Source organism: Pongo abelii, chromosome 13 (assembly GCF_028885655.2).
Source record: "Pongo abelii isolate AG06213 chromosome 13, NHGRI_mPonAbe1-v2.0_pri, whole genome shotgun sequence".
NCBI lineage: Eukaryota > Metazoa > Chordata > Mammalia > Primates > Hominidae > Pongo > Pongo abelii.
The window spans coordinates 62997777-63021564 of record NC_071998.2 but is presented as its reverse complement, the minus strand read 5'-3'; the positions used below and the strand labels follow the sequence as shown (position 1 = coordinate 63021564).

Sequence of the window (23788 nt, the reverse complement as noted above, 5' to 3'; positions counted from 1 at the left end):
AGCTACTCAGGAGGCTGAGGTGAAAGGATCATTTGAGCCCAAGAAGTCGAGGCTTCAGTGAGCCATGAGTACACCACTGCACTCCAGTCTGGGCAACAGAGCCAGACCCTATCTTAATAATAATAATCTAATTTTTAAAATATAATCACATTTTGTACTTTTGACATTTTTTTCTTTGCTTGGCAATAATGGCCTTGAGCATGTCACTTTGCTTTTGGTGACTTAAAAATTTTTAAAGTTAGGCCGGGCACAGTGGCTCCCGTCTGTAATCCTAGCACTTTGGGAGGGCGAGGTGGGTGGATTCCAAGGTCAAGAGATTGAGACCATCCTGGCCAACATGGTGAAACCCCATCTCTACTAAAAATACAAACATTAGCTGGGCATGGTGGCACGTGCCTGTAGTCCCAGCTGCTCAGGAGGCTGAGGCAGGAGAATCACTTGAATCCAGGAGGTGGAGGTTGCAGTGAGCTGAGATCACACCACTGCACTCCAGCCTGGTGACAGAGCGAGACTCTGTCTCAAAATAAATAAATAAATAAATAAATAAAATAAGTTAAATTGGATCTGTAGTTTCTTACCTGGAGGATCAAATCCCTAAACACAGGTACAAGCATTGCCTATAACCTAAAAAATAATGTACTTTTCTATTCATATGCTTTCGTTTTTATGAAATATTTTAATTTTTAATTTTTTGTTTAGTAAATACTAGTTAAATAACATATTTTGTATTAAAAAATATAAAATTATACATGCTAACTGTAGAAGATTGGAACATAAAGAGAAACTGGAATACAACCACCTGTAATCCTGCCACACAGATATAGCAACTATTCACATTTCACCATTTGTTCATTCAGTTTTCTTTTTATGGATATTTATACCTAGATCATTTAAAATAAACTGGAATATACTGCATGCATAATATTTTATGACTTGTTGTGTCTGTTTTACAGCATATTGTAAACATCTTCCTAAATCATAAACTTCTCTTCTACAAGGTTTAAATGACATTTCTATATATGAGGGCACACTGCTAGTTTTGAATATTTAAGTTGTTTCTAGTATTTCATTATTTTAAATAATGCTGCTATGATATCTACGATATAATTAAATTTGTATCTTGACAAATTAAGATTTATTATTCTTAATGTTCACATTATTCCATTTCTGGACACTGGGGGCCTCTTCATGGTGGCTCCTGAGTTCTTTTGATAAAATTACTATAGTCTTTCATAGTGTATCTGCTTTTCAGTATGACAAATGTTCCAGGCACTTTTTGTATGTGTTCTGCTCTGTATCTGAAAACATCCAATTCTCCAAGGAGCCCTCATTCCTTTTAGTGGAAAATGGTATTTGGAGAGCACCATCTGGGTACTAGGGCTGTTTATTGTCATTGCTACTGGCTTGGTAATTGTTGCGAGTTCTATTCAGGAGACTGAATTTGAAAATAATTTTTTAAAAGAAAACACATTATGAGTTTATACTGAGGTTTCCAGTTTAAATTTAAGATAACATTTTTACTAGCTTCTTTAATTTTATATTTTTCTTTCTTTCTCTCTGAAATCTTGGTCCCTAATGGCATTAACATAATCATGTTTATACATTATCCTAATAGCTATGCATCCATATGTTACAAGCATAAACATGATTACGTTAACATATGTATTATAAATATAACAGTTTTAAAATAACAATACCAAAATTACTATTTATGATATAATTATCGAAAACTATTCAGGATTGTTGCAGTTCTTTTTACCTTTATTTATATCTTGCTTATTTTTACCTTTATTTATATTTACCTTTATTTCTATCTCGGTAGGGATGCACAGTCACATCAGTATGTGTTAAAGTCACTTGAAATAATTTCTGTCTGTGTGGTTATGCTACCAACTCAACTCACAGTTAGTTTAATGTGTTTCTTTTGACTTCCTTTTCAGAAATTGTTCCTTTTTTATTCTATTTTTTTCTTAATTATGGAAAATACTAACTTGGCTTCAAAGTCAAATGTACTAAAAAGAGATCCAGATGGGCGGGTGTGGTGGTTCACACCTGTAATCCCAGCACTTTGGGAGGCCGTGGTAGGTGGATCACTTCAGGTCAGGAGACCAGCCTGGCCAACATGGTGAAACCCAGTCTCTACTAAAAACACAAAAATTAGCCGGGCGTGGTGGTGGGCACCTGTAATCCCAGCAACTTGAGAGGCTGAGGCAAGAGAGTCACTTGAACCCCGGAGGCAGAGGGTGCAGTAAGCTGAGATCAAGTGACTGCACTCCAGCCTGGATAACAAAATGAGACTTTGTCTCAAAAAAAAAAAAAAAAAAAAAAAAGATGTACCCAGAGAAGTCTCACTCCTATCCTTGTCTTCACCTTTTTCCTCTGTCCCTCTAGAGATCTCTCTCTCTCTCTCTCTCACACACACACACACACACATACACACACACCACACACAGACTTCTTGGGTAAATGGTAACCACTATTCACATTTTCTCTGTTTTGCTCTTTCACTTGACAATGCTTCCTGGAGATTACCACTGGCAGTGAGTAGAAATAGATCTTATTCCTTCTCTCAGCTGTGTGATGCAGCTGTAACATCTTGGGTTCACACAGTCTTGATTAGTGGACATTTGGATTGTTTCCAGTCTTTTCTCTTAAAAATCATGCTGCAGTAAATAACCTTGAATACAATTATTTTCATGTTTTCAGGTGCTATTATTTTTTGATTTATATAAATGCCTGTGTGATGAATAAAATACAAGTTATTTTGGAACATTACTGAATTCACAGTGGTCTTATGCCATTTGGTATTATCTCATTTAATATATTTACAACTTGCAGCTGCCGTCATGTGATGGTCAGAGGAAATCTCAAACATTTAAAAAGAGACCACAGGTCAGGCACAATGGCTCACGCCTGTAATCCCAGCATTTTGGGAGGCTGAGGCAAGCGGATCACTTGAGGTCAGGAGTTCAAGACCAGCCTGGCCAACATGGTGAAACCCTGTCTCTACTAAAAATACAAAAAAATTAGCCGGACATGGCGGCAGGCACCTGTAATCCAAGCTACTCAGGAGGCTGAAGCAGGAGAATCATTTAAACCCAGGAGGCAGAGGTTTCAGTGAGCCGAGATAGCACCCCTGCACTCCAGCCTACGCAACAGAGAAAGACTCCATCTCAAAAAATAAATAAATAAAAATAAAAAGAGAGAGAGACCACATACAGGACTGCATAAGCATTTTTCATATCCAAAAGGAAATAAACGAATAACTCTTGAAGGAAAAATCATCCTATATATCTCTGTCTAATTTTTAACTTAATTTTGCTTAAATACATAATACAAAATGAAATATAAATGCCTTATGATTATAGTCCTTATATAATAATAGCAAGACTAAACAATTTTACAAAGTCAAAGCAAACAGACCTACAAAGGAAACAACATTCAAATCAACAACACTAATGTGATTTGATGGATGATGTGGCTCCCATGAAAGCTAGCCAGCTCCTTCCTTGTGAACATGCTACCAACTACAGCGGGGGTGGGAACAGCAGTGGGTGGGAGCAGGTTCTTGGGAATGTGGTTCATTCATCCTTTTGTGCCCTTATAAAGATTGATTTTCCAACTGCTTTCCTCCATTCACAGCCCTGTCCTGCAATATTCTAGCCCATTCCATTATTGGGCATTTAGTTTAGGAAAATGCATCACTTACAAATTAGGTTGATATCTGCTCTGTTCTTATTGGACTTCAACAATAAAAGATTTACTGCTCAGTACTAACACGACCTCGATTGTACATTAGTACTAAGCTCTAAAGTTCAGTGTAATGATCCTGAACATTACATATATGTATGTAATGTGTGTTTCTGTGTATACTTACTCATTTTAGATTTCCCCGTTTCATGTCTAGTAAACAGTAGAGCTGAGATTCAAACCGAGGTCTTTCTGTTCCACTGCACCATGCAGACTAAAACAGTGATCCTTCATGGCCTGGAATTATAAAGGTAGAAGTGGTTGTGATTCATTTGGAGGGGACTTGGATCTGAATCCAGATAATTGTAGCACAGTTCTGCTGTAAACCAACTTTGTGAATTTTACCTGTCCCTGACCCTGTCACAGTTTGAGCTTCCTCAACTATAATGTGAGGAGACCGCGTTAAATCATTGCTAGGGCCTTTACAGTTATAATTTCTGTGAATGTTCTATGCTGGCAAACATCCCATATATGACAGAGGAATGACTCAAGTAGTATTCTCTGTTTTAGCAGTGGAGTTTCCACTTTCATCCCTAAGCATCAACAAATGGGGTCAATAGCCGGGCACGGTGGCTCACGCCTGTAATCCCAGCACTTTGGGAGGCTGAGGCAGAGGAATCACCTGAGGTCAAGAGTTCGAGACCAGCCTTGCCAACATGGTGAAACCCCATCTCTATTAAAAAAAATTAGCTGAGTGTGGTGACGGGGGCCTGTAGCCCAGCTACTCAGGAGGCTAAGGCACAAGAATTGCTTAAACCCGGGAGGCAGAGGTTGTAGTGAGCCAAGATCGTGCCATTGAACTCCAGCCCGAGCGACTGATACCCTATCTCAAAGAAAAAAAAAAATAAGAAAGGTGTCAAAGCAAAAAGAGAGGCTGGAAAATTATTCTGTGAATTTGGGGAGTATCTATTCCAAACAACTTAATGCTAAAGGATGACCATTTGATTGAAGGACATGGTTTTTTAAAAACCTATACATTACTATGGAATCACCACATTGAAGTCGAAAAGACATTTTGGAAATCACTTCATATAATCTCTCATTTTACAGAAGCAGTTATGTAATTTCCCTAAGATCACGCAGCTTATTTGTACTATAGCTGGGACTTATTACCTGGGTTTTTAAGATCCAATATACCATAATGCCCTCAAAATTATCTTCTCATATTTATCACCAAAAGTATAGAAAAGGCAAGCAGTCTCAGAGAGTGGTTGAAAATAGTCTCTAAAATTAAATTGTCTGGGTGAAAATTCCAACAGTATCACTGACTGTGTTACTTTGAGCCAAGTACATAACCTCTTTATGACTCAGTTTTCTTCATCTATAAAATGGAGATGACAGTAATTGCACACCCCTCCAGTTTACCAGGAGAATTAAAATAGTAATTCATGTAAGTTGTTTAGTATATTGCCTGACACATAGGAAATGAAAAATATTAACTAGAATTAAGATTAAACTATGTATTTAACATACTGGCTTAATTTGGTTTAATTTTGGTTTAATGTTTCAGCCAAATTTGGTTTAATGTTTCAATTATACTTATTTCACTGGTATGTAGGATCAGAATTATCCTAAAATGATATTTCAAGGATTGTAAGTTTAGAAGCTATCCTATAACTGGCTGGGCTCAGTGGTTCACGTCTGTAATCCTAGCACACTGGGAAGCCAAGGCGGGTGGATTGCCTGAGCTCAGGAATTTCAGACAAGCCTGGGCAACATGATGAAACCCTGCCTCTACTAAAATACAAAAAATTAGCCAGGTATGGTGGCAGGCACTGTAATCCCAGCTACTCAGGAGGCTGAGACACAAGAATCACTTGAACTTGGGAAGCGGTGGTTACAGTGAACCGAGATCGCGCCACTGCATTCTAGCCTGGGCAACAGAGCAAGACTCTGTCTCCAAGGGGGAAAAAAGTTATCCTGTAATAAAAGGTGTCTAATAGCAAAAATGAACTCTAATTTTAAGAAGATTGGACCCAAGTATAAAGCTGTTTTTCACTGTAATATTTTAAGGCCAAGTTATTCCCTTGAAAACCTTGCAAAAATTAATCACAAATTACATATAAGCAGCATTTCTTCCACTGTTTTTCTCAAGACGTGTCCCTCATTAAGCAGTTGATGATCTGATTTTTTGCCAGTGTGTAGACATTGCTTTAACATCACCACATTTAACTAACAGCAATTAAATCCATTTAACACACTAAGTATGAATTTCAAAAGACCTTTATGACTGTTTATCTCATCTTTATGGACCTTTAAACTTAATAGCCTTGGTTGCAATAAAGAAGTGATTTCTAAAAGTTAAGCATCTCTTCAAGGCCACTCCAGGATTTCCAGCTGATCAAAATTACGACATCATCCAAACACAGACCTCCATGTGTCATTGTTCTTCAAACTGGACACAAACGAACAATGTGTGGGGGTGGAGGTGGGGAGTGTCATGGTCTCTGGTCATTGAACAAGGACATTAGTCAAAGGAAATATCAGTTCAGTTCAAGAATACTAACGTTGCATTTCTGCTCAGATTCAATAGTTTTAGGATAATATATAGGCTCCTTTAAAACTCACAGTACAATAGCCCATATCAGTTACCATCCATTCCTCTCTTTCTCATTCTGAAATGTTAAAGTATCTAGTTTAAACATAGAGCCCCAGAAGAATATAATGAAAAGGACTAACTCATGGGCACACTGCCCAGCCTACCTTTTCCAATCACCAATTCTCCCAGCTGTCATCCTTCCTCCTTCTCGCCATTGGTAAAATGTCCCCAGTCTCTCTCAACTCCTGAGACTTTCATTAATCCTGTCTAGCCACATCAGTTACACTCGTCCCACAACACACACACACACACACACACACACAAGAAAACAGGCTTGTCAGTATTCTTATTTTTGGACGGTTCAGCCACTCATCTCTGACCCCCACAGCACCCACCACCCACACTCTTACCATTCTCACATTCATTCCATTAAGCCACATCTGAGTCTTTCACAGATAGTCGTTCCTCTTAATCAGCAAGCAAAGGAAATCCAAGAAGAGACAGGTTTTGCTAAAAGAGGTATGAATACTTTCACTGCCCACCCAAAAGATAATCAGGGGGCAAAAAGACTAAGTTATGGAGGATTAATATGACTAACGACTTGATGGTTGACAAAATTGCTGAAGAAACCATCAATTTCTGGGCCGGGAGCGTTGACTCACACCTGTAATCCCAGCAGTTTGGAAGGCCGAAGCAGGTGGATCATCTGAGTTCGGGAGTTGAAGACCAGCCTGGCCAACATGGTGAAACCCTGTCTCTACTAAAAATACAGAAATTAGCCAGGCATGGTGGCCAGTAGTCCCAGCTACTCAGGAGGCTGAGGCAGGAGAATCGCTTGAACCCGGGAGGCGGAGGTTGCAGTGAGCCAAGATCCCGCCATTGCACTCCAGCCTCGGAAACAAGAGCGAAAATCCAGCAAAAAAAAAAAAAAAAAAAAATCACATTTCTGAATAAACACAACTTATACCACTTTTTATGAAAAGTATCATAAAATAATTTAAAAATAAGAACTAGAAAAAAACTCAGCTCCTAACAATCCTTCATAGTTATTTTTAACTCTGTGATTCTTTTCGCCAAGCCACAGCGATATGATGAACAAACTGACAATCTTTTTAATATCTTCAAGACCAGCATTTCTCAACCTCAGCACTATTGATATTTTGGGCAGGGTAATTTTTGTTGTGGGGGCGGTCTTGTGCATTGCAGTATGTTTAGCAGTATCCCTGGATTTTATCCACTAGATGCCAGTAGCACTCCTCCTCCAGTTGTGACAACCGAAAATGTCTTAAATTAACAAATGTCCCTTAGGGAGCTAAATTATCCCAGATTGAGAACCACTCTCATAGAGTAAATGGAAAACTTCTTGTCCTAGATCATGGGTCTTTCAATTATAGCCTATGGGCCAAAAGCAAAGTTCATTGCCTGTTTTTGTAAATAAACTTTTATTGAAACACAGCTACATTCATTCACTTACTTAACATCTATGGCTGTTTTCTCACTGAGATAGCAGAGTTGACTGGTGGTAACACAGATTGTATAACTCACAGATCAAAAATATTTACTGCCTGGCTTTAAAAAAAAAAAAAAATTGGGCCGGAAGTGGTGGCTCTTGTCTGTAATCTCAGCATTTTGGGGGGCCAAGGTGGGAGGATTGCTTGAGCCCAGGAGTTCAAGACCAGCCTGGGCAAAATGATGAGACCCTATCTCTATAAAAAAAATACAAAAAATTAACCAGGCATGGTGGTGCACAGCTGTAGTCCCAGCTACTCAAGAGGCTGAGGTGGAAGGATCACCTAAGCCAGGGAGATCAAGGCTGCAGTGAGTAGTAAGCATACACTGGTTAAGTTATGTAGGCAATTGAACAGGTATAGCAGGGTATAGAGAAATTTCAAGGGCCTAAGAAAGCTGGGCATTATTACCAACTCTAGGCCTGAAGGGAGAAAGGATCCTGATGACCCTGTAGGTCACAGCAGATTATACCTTGCTTCCCATTCTCCCTCCCTGAAAGCTCATGTGAGTGCTCCCCAAGGGCAAAATCCAAACAGAAGCAGGAGGGCAAGCAGCCCACTGATATGGTCCATATAGGTCAGCCTCTCAGGTCATAGAGCAGCATGGTGAAGGAAGGAGAGTGGCTGTGGGGGACAGAGCGGGACAGAACATAGCCACATAGAGCCTTAATATACAAAACTGGTCAAATCACATGTGCTGTTATGTTTAACAGAAGCTACTGAGATCAACACAGGGTGGTCTTTTCTCTAATCCACGATTCAAGACTCCAAGAAGTGCAGCTTGAAAATCCCACCCTAGACCTTCTTCTGGCTTTTAACTTCATTTGTATCCTTTCTAAAAACAAAATCCCATGTTCAGATATTTTAATGCTGTCTTTTCTAACAAGCCACAATCCTCAAGCCTATTCTTACCATTCAAGCCTTCAACTCTCAGCCACAGACATGCTCCCCATTCCTCCTGCCCCCTACCTTCTCTGCTGATGTCCCCAAGCTACAAAGCACTAACAGACAATTTTAAAAGACTCTAATTACTAAATCTACCATATTGTCATAATATCAAACAACAGGGACCTAACTGATGCTCAGTTTCTCATGACTTGGCTGAAACTTGTCCTTAATATCCTAATCACAAAATCCGATGGCCTTTTTCCCAAGTCTTATCAACCTTTACCTCTCTATAGCAAAATACTTTTCCATCATTTCTTGCCTCTTGATTTCCTCTTCTTTTGGCTTCTATAGTGCAGTACGTTTTATGATCTTCTTATAGTTCTTTGACCGACTCTTCTTCATATCCTTCATGGGTGCTTCTAATTGAAGGAAAGAAATTTCTCCAAAGAACCTAATAATAAATGATGGTTCCCAATAATACAATTAAAGCTGCATCTTGTAGAAAGCCGACAACATTTCCTGAAGGAATATACGTAGAATTTTAAATCTTATAAATAAGTAGTTTCCATACAACTGGTACATAACAAGATATTGTTCCCATCCAAAATCTTCTTACATCATCCAATTATCTTAGTATTTCCATTTACCCAGTCTTGAAACCCCAAGGTAAGGGGGTAACAGATGTTTTAGAACTAGAAAGATCTTCAAAATTTTGTAGCTCAATGCCACCACTCTGGATGAGAAAATCAACTTCTTCATCTTCTTGGCCTTCAGGCAAGTATTCTAAGGAAATATCCCAGATCTTGCTTTTTCTAGCCTTTCTCTCTTGGCTTCAGAGACATTATCACAGCTTTAGCTCTCTCCTCTGTGAGGTGCTACCAGATATTCATCTACAGGCTTTGGTCTTTATGGTGTTTAATTTTATGCATCCACTTGACTGGGTAACAGGGTGCCCAGACATTTGGTCAAACATTATTCTAGGTGTGTCTGTGAGGGTGTTTCTGGATGAGATTAACATCTAAATCAGTAGACTGGGTAAAGCAGATTGTGGGTGGGCCTCATCCAATCTGTTGAAAGCCTGAATAGAACAAAAGGCTGAGTAAGAGAGAATTCCTTCTGTCTCACTATGTTTGAGCTGGGACCTTGGTGTTTCCTGCCCTCGGACTTTAGCTGAAACATTGGCTTCTTCCTGTGTCTAGAGCCTGCAGGTTTTCACACTAGAACTACATCACTGGCTTGCTTGGTTCTTAGGCCTTTGGAATGAGCCTGGACTACACCATGGGTTCTCCTGGGTCTCTAGTTTGCCGACTGTAGGTCTTGAGACTTGTCAGCCTCCACAATCATGTGAGCCAATTTCTTATAATGAATTATATAATAAACGTATATATCTTTATTGATTCTGTTTCTCTTGAGAACCCTGACTAATATAGTCTTCTTTTAAGCTCTAGTCTAATATTTTAAAAATCAAATTTAAAATCTCTAACAGGGTGTATTACTTGGAGCTTCAAATCAAATACAAAATGAAATTTATAAAAATTTTATTCATCATTGACTTATTCAATCAATAAGGATTTATGAAACGTCTACTATGTGGTAGGCATTCTGCTAGGTATGCAAAATGGTGTCCTGGTCTCGAATAGTTCACTGAGTAGTAGAGTCAATAGATGTGTAACAAAAATGAAAAGTTACAATTTAATAGAAATTTACAAGACAAAGTGGTAGTCCAGAGAGCATAAAGGTGGGGTTGGTAGCAGAGCCTTCCCTGTTGCTAGGGAAGGCTTCTTGATGAGTAAGGCTTGAAGAAGAGAGGGTCACCAGGTGGGCAGAAAAGTTAATTTGATGGAAGGAAATAATATTTCAGGCAAAGAAAAAAAAAGACATGTAAAAAGGAAGTGCTTGAATCAGATGTGGAAATGATAATAGTTAGATGTTGAAGAAGAGCAACAGCTAGTCATGATTTCCAAGTATTACGAGAATAAAATTATTGATGTATAAAGGTTCCCAATTTTTTTCCTGCCTACCTATTAAAAAGATTTTTGGTATAACTTCTCTTAGTCTTTTCCTTTCCTCTGTCTTTCAAGGAAGTCCTGCATTGCCAATTTGTTTTTGTTGTTGTTGTTGTTGTTGTTTTGAGACAGTGTCACTCTGTCATCCAGGCTGGAATGAAGTGGAACGATCTCAGCTCACTACAACCTCTGCCTCCTGGGTTCAAGTGATTCGCCCACCTCACCCTTCTGAGTAGCTGGGACTACAGGTGCGGTGCCACCATACACTACTAATTTTTGTATTTTTAGTAGAGACGGGTTTTCACCATGTTGGCCAGGCTGGTCTCAAACTCCTCACCTTGAGTGATCCACCCACCTCGGCATCCCAAAGTGCTAGGATTACAGGCATGAGCCACCACGCCCAGCCAGTTTGAGGAATTTTTAATAGCAAAAAGGAAGGAAGGAAGGAAGGAAGGAAGGAAGGAAAGAAGGAAGGAAGGAAGGAAGGAAGGAAGGAAGGAAGGGAGGGAGGGAGGAAGGGAGGGAAGGAAGAATAGAAGGGGAAAAGGTTGAAAGAAAGAGAGGTAGGAAGAGAGGGAGGTGTGAGATGGAGAGACGGGGAAGGAGGAAAGGAAGAAAAGAGGAGGGGAGTAAGGGAGAAAGAGAATATTAGCAGATGAGAAAGATCAGAGATAGCAGGTACTTGAGATTTTTGGTGGTGGTGGTAGCGGTGTTTTTGTTTTTATTTGGAGAAAAAAACTGTTGGAGAAAGTGGCTGCATTCATGAAGGCAGTAGATGAAAGAAGAAGAAAAATATCTATTTAAAGAATGATTACTGAGGGACTTTATAGTCTCCCCTCTGATGTGAGAAAAAATAGCTGTATTTGAGTTACTTTAAATTTGCATTTAAACCACACTATAATTAAAGGACTAAACCATACGTATCACCACTAAATAAACATTATAGGCATGTCTCCTAATTGCAAAACTTACTTTTTTTTTTTTTTTTTTTTGAGATGAAGTCTCTGTCACCCAGACTGGACTGCAGTGGTGCCATCTTGGCTCACTGCAACCTCCACTTCCCAAATTCAAGTGATTCTCCTGCCTCAGCCTCCCGAGTAGCTGGAATTACAGGCACACACCACCAAGCCTGGCTATTTTTTGTATTTTTAGTAGAGATGGGGTTTCATCATATTGGCCAGGCTGGTCTCGAACTCCTGTCTCAAGTGAGCTGTCCACCTAGGCCTCCCAAAGTGCTGGGATTACAGGCGTGGGCCACCATGCCTGGACTGCAACACTTAATCTCCAGCCATCTAGACATGAAACCCTAAAGTAGTAGAATGGAATTTGAATGAAATTCATTTGTTTCTTATTCTAGGTGTGGTATCAGCGTTATCAGTGTGCCTGGATCCAAGCAGTTGTTTCATATCCTGGACATGATAATTTGTTGAAGAATAGGGACATGACTGAACTCAGGCCGATGAGATACAAGAAGATATTTTCAGGGAGTGAAGCTTTTTCACTTTGTCTGTTTAACAGACCATTTCTCTTTTTTCTGTGCTTCTTATGGAGCCACAGGCAGAGCCACACAAAAAAAGCAGATCTGAAATATGGATTCTTAGTGATTTTATTTGAATCCTGGATCAAGCCAAGCTTGAAGCCTGAATCTCAATTTACTTTACAATTGGACCAGATTAATCTTTCTAAGACATTATTTTGTTGCTAAAATGCTCCGAAGTGACCACACAATGAAGTCCAAATCATGTAGTCTTATGTTAAAATGATTTCATTACCTGGTACCAACCCAACCCCTTCATTCTTGCTCCTTCTGACTCTCCTTCTCATACACCATGCTCCAGCTCCATCGTGAGGGAAATAGGGGACTTTTGCTTATGTTATTTCCTATTTTGGGACTAATAATCTTTTTTTTTTTTCTTTGTAGAGACAGGATCTCACCATCTTGCCCAGGCTGGTCTTGAACTCCTGGGCTCAAGTGATCTCTCACCTCAGCCTCCCACAGTGCTGGGATTACACATGTGAGCCACCATACTCAGCCTAAAGTGATGATTTTGATACATTGATACTCTTTTTTTTGGGGGGGGGACAGATTCTCGCACTCTCACCCAGGCTGAAGTGCAGTGGTATGATCTCGGCTCACTGCAAGCTCCACCTCCTGGGTTCATGCCATTCTCCTGCCTCAGCCTCCCGAGTAGCTGGGACTACAGGCACCCACCACCACACCTGGCTAATTTTTTGTACTTTTAGTAGAGACGGGGTTTCACCATGTTAGCCAGGATGGTCTCGATCTTCTGACCTTGTGATCCTCCCGCCTCGGCCTCCCAAAGTTCTGGGATTACAGGCGTGAGCCACCGCGCCCGGCGATACTCTTCATTAGTTCTAAGCTTTAGCTCAAATACAACCATGTTTTATGACGAAGAAATCAATCTGTGCTTCTTTCAGATTCACATGGTCATCTGTTTGTAATGCTTCCATGGTACCTACCGTCTACCACCTTTTATTGTAAACTCCATTGTAAATTCCGTACAGACAATGTTTAGGGACCATACAAAAACATTTATTGAGTACCTACAATGTATTGGGCATTGCACCATGTTCTGGATGATAAGAAGAGGAAATAAATAATATTCTTTTACCATATTCTCTGTGCCAGGCCCTATTCTAAGTTCCTTCTCTCTCTCTCTCTCTCTCTGTATATATATATACAGACACACACACATATACATACATATATACATATATATAAACCTACTTAGCCTTCACAACAGCCATATGAAGCAGATGTTATTTGTTTCTCCCATTTGACATATGAGAAAACTAGGGAACAGAGAGATTGAATAAATTGTTCAGGTTGTTACAAGTTGTAAATGCAAAAGTAAATATTCAAACCCAGGCAGTCTAGCACCAGAGGCTGGAGTCAACTACTATACTAACTCCTGGTGCTTTTTATTTAGAGCAATAGACCATCAGTCACTAATATCTGCAGCACTTATAAATGTGTCTGACAAAAAAAGTAAGTATCTTTATAGTAAATATAACTCAATCCAAGAAAAAATAATTCCTACTCAATTATTACAGTAGCTAAAAATACTTCAAAGTCATTTTTCACTAATTGGTTAAAATATTTTAAGTAACATAAGTACATATGTTTCTGCAGCCTGAATTTTTATTTTTACCTAATTACTATGGCCAGCCTCAAAGATGACCACCAATGACCCCAGTTCCCCCTGTATGGTTCACTCCCATGTTTTACCAGGGTTAGTGTGTGTGACCAACAGAATGTGGCAGAGATACTGATATATTATTTCTAAACCTAAGTTATAAGAAGACTGTGCATTCTGTCTTGGGTTCTCTCTCTCTCTCTTATCCCATCCCCAACCCCCACTCCATGCTTCTGGGGAAGCCAGCTGCTATGTCATGAGGTAATCTGGACAACCTGTGGAGAAGCCCATGGCAAGAACTGAAGTCTCCAGCGAGAAGAAACTGAGGCCTGCCAACAACTACATCAGTGAGCTGGGAAGCCCATCTTTCCCCAGTTAATCTATCAGATGAGATTGCAGCCCCAACTGACAGCTGACTACAACCTCATGACAGGTGTCTATGGGCTAAATTGTGCCTCCTCAAATTCATATGTTGACATCCTAACCCCCCCACCACCTCAGAATGTGGAGGCATTTGCGGATGGAGCCTCTAAAGAAGTAATTAAGGTTAAATGAAGCCATACAACTTGGCCCTAATTCATGTGACTATATTTGGAGATAGGGCCTTCAAAGAGGTGATTAAATTAAAGTGAGATAAAATTTTATCTGACTGGGGCCAGGTGCAATGGCTCATACATGTAATCCCAACATTTTGGGAGGACAAGGCAGGTGGATCACTTGAGGCCAGGAGTTTGAGACCAGCCTGGGCAACATGACAAAACCCCGTCTCTACTAAAAATACAAAAATTAGCCAGGCGTGGTGGTGTACACCTGTAATCCCAGCTACTTGGGAGGCTGAGGCAGGAGAAGAACTTGAGCCAGGGAGGTGGAGGCTGCAGTGAGCCAAGATTGCACCACTGCACTCCAGCCTGGGTGACAGAGTGAGACTCCATCTCAAAAAAAAAAAAAAAACAAAAATTAATCTGACTGGAATGCTTATAAATTTTCACTCAAAAAGAGACACAGGAGTGCATGTGCACAGAGGGACAACCATGTGAAGAGGGAGCAAGAGGACAAGCATCTGCAATCCAAGGACGGAGACCTCAGAGGAAACCTTGGTCTTGGACTTCTGGCCTCCAGAACGCATGTTTCTGTTATTTAAGGCACCTGTGCTGTTGTGTTTTGTGACAGCAGCCCTAGCAAACAAATACAGATACTTTGAGCCAGAACCACCCAGTGAATCTGCTTCTGGATTCCTCATCCCCAGAAATTTATGAAATAATAAATTGTTGTTGTTTTAAGCTGCTAAATTTTAGGGTAATTTGTTATGCAACTATAGATAAATGATAACCCCTCAGTTGTTTGGATTCCTTGTGATATGATGAGCAGTGATTTGTCTTTCTGAATCCATGTCATGATTAAATGCTATATTGTTTTTGGCATATGTTAGACAATTTTGTTGTCTGAATTTCCCAGAAACTACCTGTAAAGTTTATTTTTTCATTCGCATTATTTCATTTTAAGAGAAGAGAATAGCATATAAACAATTGATTAAACCATACATACCTTAAAAATCATCTAGAATTTTTACATTGCCTTTAACATGTGTTGCCTATTTTCTATACTGATGATATATACTCTTCAGATATGGAACACCGCATTTGTAAACACATATTATTCTATGTTCCTCATGAAATGGAAAGCCTCAGAGATACAAAGAAATTACCTCTGTCCCATCTTATGACTACTTATTGTAAAAAACTCAGTTGAGGTTCTTTAAACTGTTTTTAAGTTCTGATGATGAATATTAAACCAACATGCTTCACCTATTTACTAATTTATTTCTGAATTCACCCAACCAGCATTTCTTTAATGACTACAGTATGTTAGACACTGTTACATTGAGAATATAGCCGTAAATAACACAGATAAACTGTCTCTGCTCATGGAACTTGTGGAAAGAGACAGCAATAAACAAGAAAAATAAGTAAAATATATAACATGCCGGATGGTGGTAAGTGCAGGAAAACTGCAATACCAGAGCCCAGAAACTTTTCTGGCCACAATCAACTCCCCTTAGATGGCAGAAATGTGAAGATATTGGGCTGGTAAATAGAGAAGTCTCTTGTAAATAATTCTATATTAATAGTTTTTACTAAATTTTGTAAAGATTCAAGGGCATAGGAATATAATCTTCTTTCAGTTTGGCTCCTTTCTTAACTAATTTGTGATTTGTTTTAACATGTAATTCTTTTTTGCAGTTATATTCAAGATTTTAAGAGCTTATGAACAAAAAAATAGTATTTATTTGAAATGTCTTCCATTGTGATAAATTGGCATTAAAGTTAAAAGCACATTAGGTATCAATGTTTTATCTTTGAGAATGAGATTATAATTACAGGAAATTTTATCACCAAGTGATGATAGCCTGTTCTCTCATTACAATCTGAGAAGATAACAGTGTTAAAACTAAATACAACACCAACATGGTGAAACCCCATCTCTACTAAAATACAAAAATTAGCCAGGCATGGTGGTGGGCACCTGTAATCTCAGCTACCTGGGAGGCTGAAGCAGGAGAATCGCTTGAACCCAGGAGGCAGAAGTTGCAATGAGCCAAGATCGTGCCATTGCACTCCAGCCTGGGCAACAAGAGCGAAATTCCGTCTCAAAAAAAAACAACCGGTCTCAGTGGCTCACACCTGTAATCCCAACACTTTGGGAAGCCAAGCCAGGTGGATCATGAGGTCAGGAAGTCAAGACCTGCCCAGCCAACATGGTGAAACCCTGTCTCTACTAAAAATACAAAAACTAGCTGGACATGGTGGCGGGTGCCTGTAATCCCAGCTACTCAGGAGGCTGCGGCAGGAGAATCGCTTGAACCTGAGAGGCAGAGGTTGCAGTGAGCTGAAATCGTGCCACTGTGGGCAACAGAGCAAGATTTAAAAACAACAACAACAACAACAACAAAAACAAAACACTGAACTAAACTAAATGCAACATTGACATGGTAAGGTTCTCTAAGGAGATGAGCCTTCAGAACAGAGAAATCTGTCTGACAACATACCCATGCAAAATGCTCTGTGTATGTGTGCGTGTGGAGTGTGGTGTGTGTGTGTGTGTGTGTAGTGGGGAGAGAGAAGGAGTAAGTTAGTTTACTGGACATGATACTCACATGGTTATGGGTAGAGAGAGCAGAATAGGCAAAGAGCCAGAAAACTAAGCAATAAAAAAGCCTTGGTGTGTGGTCAGGCATGAAGTTGTAGTTTGGGCCTTCAGTGACTCCAGCAATGAGTTAATAAGCCAATAAAGTATGTATCCATTTGAGATGCTCAGAGGCCAAAGCACTTGAAACAAAGTGATTTACATGACCAATTTCTCTTGAGTCAGGATCGTATTCTTGTTTCCCAAGATGCCTTAAATATTTATCAGAGCCATCTGTACTATTGAAAAAATAATCTCCACAAAGCTCTCAAGACCACCTCCATACACAGTACTGGTAAATGGCATTAAAATAAAATGAAAATAAAATGATCTATAGTGGGTGGTAATCTATCCTTCCTCCTACCACCTCCCAAAACTAAAAGCCATAAACTGAATAGTAGATGCTCTTTATTTTTGTTATGAGTCGGCAGGTTTGGCAATTTCTCTAAAGTCAGAAATATTCACTGGGGATGAAGTACATTTCTATCTAAAAATACAAACGTTTTTTCAAAGAACAGCATTCATCTCAGAAAAAGGCAATATTAGTCACAAAACACACCAACAAAATGTTCTCAGGGTTCCAAAGTCTCTGAATAGGTGTCATACTTGGGAAATAAAAATACACCAATAAGGGGCCGGGTGCAGTGGCTCACATCTGTAATCCCAACACTTTGGGAGGCCGAGGCGGATGGATCACCTGAGGTCATGAGTTCAAGACCAACCTGGCCAAAATGGTGAAACCCCATCTCTACTAAAAATACAAAAATTAGCCAAGCATAGTAGCACATGCCTGTAGTCCCAGTTGCTCAGGAGGCTGAGGCAGGAGAATCGCTTGAACCTGGGAGGCAGAGGCTGCAGTGAGCTGAGATCGTGCCGCTGCACTCCAGCCTGGGTGACAGAGCAAGACTCTGTCTCAAAAAATAAATAAATAAATAAATAAAATAAAATAAAATCACCAATAGGAGAATCACAGCAAATCATTCCCATATCAAATCTAGGTTCAATTCTTGCTCACCACTAATTGGCTGAGTGACCTGGAGTGTGTTGTCTTACTTTCTCAAGTCTCAGGCTCTTCATTTGTAATAATATTATACTAAAAACACCTGTGTCCTAGCATTGCCATGAGGATTAAACGAGCTACTACAAGTAAAGTCCAGGCTAAGCACCTTTAATCCAAATATCTGAAATCCGAAATTCTCCAAAATCTGCAATTTTTTGAGCATTGACCTGACACCACAGTAGAAAATTCCACACCTGACCTCACATGACAGGTGCACAAAATTATTTAAAATATTACATAAAATTACCTTCAGGCTATGTATACAAGGTGTATATGAAAAATAAATGAATTTTGTGTTTAGGCTTGGGTCCCATCCCTGAGATGTCTCATTAGATACATGCCAATATTTCAAAATCCAAAATAATCTGAAATCTGAAATATTTCTGGTCCCAAGAATTTTGGTTTTGGTTTTGTTTTCATTTAAGAGTCCTGCTCTGTGGCCCACATTGGAGTGCAATAGTGAGATCACAGCTCATTCTAACCTTGAAGGCCCAGGCGTGAGCAATTCTTCTGCCTCAGCCTCCCAAGTATATGAAACTACAGGAATGCACCACCATGCCAAGCTAATATGTTTTTTGTTTCGTTTTGTTTTGTTTTGTTTTGTTTTGTTTTTTGTTGTTTGAGACAGGGTCTCACTCTGTCACCCAGACTGGAGTGCAGGAGCACGATCTCAGCTCACTACAACCTCCACCTCCTGGGTTCAAGCGATTCTCTGGCTTCAGCCTCCTGAGTAGCTGGGATTACAAGTGCCCGCCACTACTGCCCAGCTAATTTTTGTATTTTTAGTAGAGATGGGGTTTCACCATGTTGGCCAGGCTGGTCTTGAACTCCTGACTTCAAATGATCCACCTGCCTCAGCCTCCCAAAGTGCTGGGACTACAGGCATGAGCCACCGCACCTGGCCAATTTTTCAAAATTTTTTTGTAGAGACAGGGTCTCACTCTGTTGCCCAGGATATTCTCAAACTCCTTGTTTCAAGTGATCCTCCTCACTCAGCCTCCCAAGTAGCTGGGACTATAGGGATATGCCACCATGCCTGGCAATTTGTGTGTGTGTGTGTGTGTGTGTGTGTGTAGAAACAGGGTCTTGCTAAGTTGCCTAGGCTGGTCCCAATCTCCTGGTCTCAAGCAATCCTCCTGCCTCAGCCTCCCAGAGTGCTGACATTATAGGAATAAGCCTCTTCACCCAGCTTGCCCCACGCACTTTGGATAAGGTATACTAAACCTGTATTTGGAACACAGAAACTGCCTAACAAAAATTAGCTGTTATTATTTCAGAACAATAGTTCTCAGTGTGTGGTCACTGGACCAGCAGCCTCAGCATCCCCTGGGAACTTGTCAGAAATGCCAGTTCTCAGATTCTATGAAGTGAATCGGAAGCTCTGGGGGTGGAACCCAGACCTCTGTTTAACAAGCGCACATGATGATTCTGGTACACACTGAATGAAGTTTGAGAACCACGCTCATAGGATATAGGGTAAAACAGGAAATAAATTTTAATATAATTTATCATTAAGAACTTTAATTTTTTATTTTATTTTTTCTTTTTTTAATTGGCTTATTTCTGTAAGAAAATGGGGACTTTTTTCTAAATTACTAGAAAAAGAATTTCAGCAGTAGCTTGAGAACATTAGGATTTTTGTAGGATAACTCTTACCATCTTATTTTTCATTTTGCCAGATAGAATGCTTAACACCAAACGACCATATTCCAAGAGATCTATTATGAAATTGTGTTAATATATTTTGTAAAGCCAAAGATATGGTAGAAAAACTCATCTAAAAGAGGGAAAGCCCACAGTATTGGTGGTAATCATGAGACTGTACACTTGAACACAGCCTAGTATTCACCAGTCTTACCTGTTTCCATACACAATCCTGTCACACTGGAGGATGGGTATATGCTGAATCAGCGACAAAGCTAGTATAGGCATGTGACACAGGATTTCCAAGTGTGCATTTTGTTGCTTGAGTATAGTCAGTAAGCTGTGTACACAGTTAAAGGTAAAGTTGCCATTTAGAACAAAATGAACCAAAGTGTATATTTTTGTTACTTCATCCTCCACATTGCTGCCATAGAGATTTTTCTAAAGTGCACTTGTAATCATGCTACCACTCAGCTTAAAAGACTTAAATGGCTTCCTTCCACCTGGCACACGAGGGCCCCGTCGACCTACTACATGGCCCTCATCCTACAATTACATAACCTCCACGAAGCCTTCCTTGACAGCCCACCTTCCATCACTAAGGACTTTGTTTCTCCTTCCTCTAAGCTTCCTGAGCACTATGTTCATACCTCTTGCAGTAATTTTTACATTGCATTATAATAGTTATTTAAATATCAGTCTCTCAACAAGACTTTTGCTTAACTTTTACTGACAGCAAAAAGTGCATTTTCTTTTTTTCTTTTTTCTTTCCTTTTTTTTTTTTTGAAATGGAGTTTGGCTCTTGTCGCCCAGGCTGGAGTGCAATGGCATGATCTCGGCTCACTGCAACCTCCATCTCCCGGGTTCAAGTGACTCTCCTACCTTAGCCTCCCGAGTAGCCAGGATGACAGGCACCCGCCTCTATGGCCAGCTAATTTTTTGTATTTTTAGTAAAGACAGGGTTTCACCATGTTGACCAGGCTGGTCTTGAACTCTGTCTCACCAAAAAAAGAAAAAAGAGAGAGAGAGATATGAAAATCTCTGATATGAAAATCCAACTTCAACTTGGCTTCCTGGTACCTCCTCCCCAGGCCTTTTCTTAGAAAATTCCACCTATAGGATTTTTGTAACTGAGATCCGCTCACCCACTGGCCAGGTCTTTTGGGAGATTTTGGCAAGAAGGTTTTCATCCCTTCCATCTTCTTCCACATCTGCCTAATGCAGGGAAATCCAAACGTCTTTATCAACAAAATAGTGGGAAATGGCCAGGTGTGGTAGCTCATGCCTGTAATCCCAGCACTTTGGGAAGCCAAGGTGGGCAGATCATCTGAGGCCAGGAGTTTGAAACCAGCCTGGCCAACATGATAAAACCCCATCTATACTAATAATACAAAAATTAGCTGGGTGTGGTGGCACATGCCTGTAATCCCAGCTATTCAGGAGACTGAGGCATGAGAATCACTTGAACCCAGGAAGCTGAGGTTGCAGTGAGCTGAGATTGCGCCATTGTACTCCAGCCTGGGCAACAGAGTGAAACTGTGTCTCAAAAAAAGAAAAAATAAAATAGTGGGAAATACAGATTTCTCCCTGGCATTCCCTCTCTTAGTTAAGCCAAGCCTTTCCTACAAATTCCTCCTTGCTCAATTAATACCAAACACTCTGCTGGTCTAATAGTAAGCAATTTTAAGAGAAGAGATCATTGTCAGCATCTAACCACGTGTAGATGAGGAAACAGACGGTTCTGACATCCCCAAATGTACAGGAAAAGGAGAGAAACAAGTCCAAAGTCCTTCCCCTCCCATGAGAAGAACAGTAGGAAGGATTTTCACAATATGATTTCAGCATTTTCCCAAAAGACATCACCTTTTTCTCTTCTGGCCCCCCTTTACTATGGTTCACTGATAAAGATTGTGAAATTAGTTGGGCCTTCCTAGCAGGCAGAAGGCAAGGATCAGGAATCTCATGACCTAAGACCAGTCCCTCAGCCTTGGAGAATTTAGTAATTGTATTATCAGGGCTCTGTGTCCACTGTATATGCTACATTCTTCAGCAACCTCTGGGGGCAGAAAAAGATATCAGTAATAAGTGATACGATTATGAAGCAGAGAACAATCAGCACCTCACAACATTCTCCTAAGGGAGGAAAAAAAAAAAAACTGACTTTGAATCAAAGCTGACCATAATCAAGTCTGCCTCCCAAGGTCAAGGAACAGGAGAAGGATATCATTCACGTCCCTGGGAAAATAAGTCTCTGTATGGGCCCCTTTCAGTCACAGAGACTGGTAGGCAGGGAGGGATGAGACCCCGAGTCGATGAGTTGTCAGAGCAAGAGCTTGTTAGTTTGCCTTTGGATATGTGAGTAGATTTCCCAGAGCAGAGATTGATGTAGAGTCTATTTCCATTTCTGAGGGTATGATGTGGGGGGACTCCAGAAGTAAAGGAGAAAGCAAAAGATGATAGCCAAGCTACATAGTGATGGCTGAAGATTGTCTTTTGTGTTTTGTTTTGTTTCCATTTTCCATTGACAATATCTGCTCTGCTAGGATATAAACCCCCATCTGCGTTCTCAAATGTGCAGTGAAGACTGTTACACATAAAGTCCCATGAGGGTTTTTCTTTTTTTCATGCAATTCAAAGCAAAAGGGATGAGTGTGGCATTTGGTTCAGCATGGGGCACAGAGAAAGGAACTGGCATAGGAGATGTGAGGTTATGGAATGAAGATGGAGTGAGTTTTCCCACAAGCTGAAAGCAGGAGCCAGGCCTGAACTGACAGTAATCCCTGAGAAGATACAGATATCTCAGGAAGACAGAGAACAGAGGGTCTGTGCTGACATCTGGGTTGTATTACTACGCTGCTGTTATTGTTATTATTCTCCATTGGGGAGCCAAAGAGAACACACACAGCACAGCTCCCAAATACATCAAAGGCATGGGGGACCCCTTATCTCTGGGGGATGGATTTGTGAGAGGTATCATTGCCAGCTCTCAATATGCCCCTAAGAATCGCTAACTTTTATTCCTACTCAGGACTCAGGGTAAGAAGCATGGGAAATGCTGCCGTTTCCTGGGGCTGACATGCGGGTAGCTAGGAATACCTCATACAAGTACCTACAAATGGCCACTCGCTCTTCAACCTTAATCTAATGGAAGGTGAACAGCAGGTACCCTGAAGGGGGCCCTTCCTTTTCCAGAAACTGAAATCTGTCGGAGGGCGCTGTGACTCCACAGAATTGAGTACCTCGGAGCCAATCTGCACTATCATGAGGAGCGCAGTCCCTGTGCCCCGCTGACCCGCTTGGGAAGGGCATGGTTCCGGCCGCATGTGAACAGCACCTGCATCATTCTTTCTTTCTGTGAGTGAAGAAATCTTAGTGCTAGGACTTTGCACCATTGCACATGTAAAATGTGCTTCTCTAAAGAGTCAGCATTAGAAAGCATTTTACAAAAAACTTTTCTTATTAGGAATTTCGTATCTCCTCATCTAAAAATTCTCCCACATGTGGTTTTGTGGTAGTTGCCCCAGCTCTTTGACGTTAGTAGCAAAGCCCTCAGCAGTCTGGGTTTCAATTTGTGAAATTCAAATCCTCAAATATTTACAAGGGTTGCTAGTGGCCAATGTGCCTTCTACACCATCATAAAATGAGGTAGGAATCTCAGGTTTTATGGTACATACTTAGAAGGCGCAGACAGGTATCTCACAAGCTCTTTTCAGAGACTCTAGTGGTTATTTTTCTTTGTTCTTTTTCCCTTCTTTTTTTTTCTTTAGTTAGCTATGTGTTTTCTTCCAGGGGGAATGAAAGCTTTTAACATTCAAATACCATGGAGGCCTGCCGATACACTCTTAACTGCTATAAGAAGCCCAAAGCAACCATGTTACATACATGGTACTCTTGGTTTTCACAAAGAACAGTATGTACAATTCCTTATCAGGCGTTATCTGCTGTAGACTTACACTAAGAGGCTTTGACCAGCTTTTTTCGTGGATGAGAAAGCAAGTACTTTCAATTGTTCTTTTTCTATTTCTCTGTCTTTTTTTTTTTTTTTTACAATT

At 40.3% G+C, this 23788-nt stretch overlaps 1 protein-coding gene across 2 annotated transcripts in view; it reads right to left on the bottom strand.

Annotated features, from left to right (window-relative positions):
- TMC1 (transmembrane channel like 1) overlaps positions 1-23788 on the bottom strand; it is a 261833-nt gene that overhangs the window by 219109 nt on the left and 18936 nt on the right. For both annotated transcript variants that reach the window (XM_024252337.3, XM_063714120.1), the window contains one exon: positions 3878-3987. In XM_024252337.3, the coding sequence (XP_024108105.3) occupies positions 3878-3881 (4 nt within the window). In that variant the 5' untranslated portion in view covers positions 3882-3987. The remainder of the gene's footprint in view (positions 1-3877; positions 3988-23788) is intronic.